At 41.4% G+C, this 2,003-nt stretch overlaps 1 protein-coding gene across 1 annotated transcript in view; it reads left to right on the top strand.

The window, feature by feature from the left end:
• The first annotated feature begins 500 nt into the window (after positions 1-500).
• The window catches only part of LOC119586228, a 17,312-nt gene continuing 15,809 nt past the window's right edge, over positions 501-2,003 (top strand). The window contains exons 1-2 of the mRNA XM_037934931.1: positions 501-1,028; positions 1,295-1,496. Of these exons, the coding sequence (XP_037790859.1) occupies positions 549-1,028; positions 1,295-1,496 (682 nt within the window). The 5' untranslated portion in view covers positions 501-548. The remainder of the gene's footprint in view (positions 1,029-1,294; positions 1,497-2,003) is intronic.

The raw sequence follows: 2,003 nt of genomic DNA, 5'->3' as shown, positions 1-2,003 counted from the left end.
CACATTCTTATATGAAATAAAGTAATAAAGTAAAAAAAATGTGTAGGATTCCCCTTGCAGGATGGGAAAGATTTTTTTTCAGGTTTCAGAGGAAAACTATAAGAAATGACTGATAATTCCATACAATAGCATGTGTATCCATGTAAATTAGGATTTCAGGGTTAGAAGAAAGAATTTATGTAGGCTTATATAGTAGGAAAGACAGATTATCTCTCAATTTATTTATATTGTCAATTTACTATTTCATGGAATATGAAATAGTGCAATGTAAATTTCACTGTTGTATATTGGATTCTTTGTATCTCTGAAATGAATTATGAATTCTGTAACACTGTAATATGATTATTTATTCGTGAATGTTGCTTCGTGCAGATTCCTCTTTTGTGACGGAAAGCTTTCGAATTTCACCATACGCGTTTTTGCCCGAGTATACACGTGTATGAGGTGTTCTTGGAAATCCACACGATCCAGTTGACGTGCGACAAAGGTAACTTCCAAGGCGTCCTCGCAGCCAATGCCATTCTTCGGTGCGCCGCGGCTCGAGCAACATGCAGCCGAAATTCGTCCTTTCACTCGTCGCCGTATCCGCGTTGAGCGTGCTCAACAGCCAAAGTGCTGCTGCACAATCACCAGGCTGTGAAACAACCGACGAACCCGGCATTGTCTGTCCCGGGGACCTGAGTGTCTCGCAGATCCAGGAGTTCCTGAAGAAATACAGCACCGCCACCGGGTTGAAAGAGTTGAAAATATTCCGAATCGACAGCAATGCTAACATCCAATATCTCCCGGCTGGGCTGTTGGCCGACCTCCGCTTTTCTGAGATCCGGATAACGTCTTGCCCGAAGCTGAGTCGCGTAGAGGACATCACGGGAGCCTCGAGTGCCACTCTGAAGGAAATCCTCTTTTACGGCAATGCTCTGACGGAGATGCCGGCGCTCACTGCACCGCACGTGACCAAGGTCACGATCATTCAGCCGACGACCATGACAGTGAGTCGGTCTGCTCTCAGCGGCATGAGGAGTCTTCAGGTAAGTTGCGGGTCGTGAATGCATGTTTGTTCTTTGTTTTTATGGTTAGATTTTATTTTTTACTTCAGCTTTTTGTCTTTTGTGGTTCATTTACTTTACTTTGGTTCTTTATATTGGTTGAAAAGTATCATTAAAGAATATACCCATCATTTCAAAATAAAATATGGGGATGCCACGGAAAGGTACACTAAGAATCATGACTTGCACACGAACGCCATTTCATAACACGTACAGATTTGCCTGAACTGGTGGAATTTATTTTCTAGGAAATTCATATCGAGAGTGCTTCGGTGATGCCGCTTGCCTTCTACGATCTGAAGAATCTGCAGACGGTGAGGATCACCAGCATGCCTCAAGAGACAGTCCGGGCTCAGAGCTTCAGTTTTGATTCGCCCACGCTGAAGGAGGTGCTACTTATCAACGACGCTCACGGGTGGAAGGGACAGGCTCAGCCGGGAGCGTACCAAGGTAAAGTTGTATGCTGAATTATGTTTTATATTGGTAAATATATGCATGGTCGGTTGTTTAGGTTTAGTTTTGTATTGGTAATTCACCCTTGTTTCTTCACTCTAAAGATGCTATTTTGAGAAAGGGGGATTGAAAGAAAATACCCTTTTCCTACCTAACATATGTATTTGTAAATAAACAAACGAACAAAAGAAAATCATAAAGCATCTAGTCAGCAAGATGATTTTACAATGGAAAATAGAGCTAGAAAATAATGATCCTTAAAAGGTTGCGTGTCACAGGCGATAATCCAAGCCGTGCACCGTTAAGGCAGTCCAGTCTTTCTTTGTTAGGTATGTACATATATAAAGGGAGATGAGGTTCACAGTACTCCAGAACAAACTTGCTGACTATGCTTTCTGATTTTTTTGTTTACTTGTAAATACATATAACATATAAGAGAAAAATGTTCTTTCTTTGAATCTCCCATTCTTAAAACAGCATATGTGGAGTGAAAAAGCAATATAT

This window comes from Penaeus monodon, chromosome 21, assembly GCF_015228065.2.
Source record: "Penaeus monodon isolate SGIC_2016 chromosome 21, NSTDA_Pmon_1, whole genome shotgun sequence".
NCBI lineage: Eukaryota > Metazoa > Arthropoda > Malacostraca > Decapoda > Penaeidae > Penaeus > Penaeus monodon.
The sequence above is the reverse complement of the archived record's forward strand: the minus strand, read 5'-3'. Positions and strand labels throughout refer to the sequence as shown.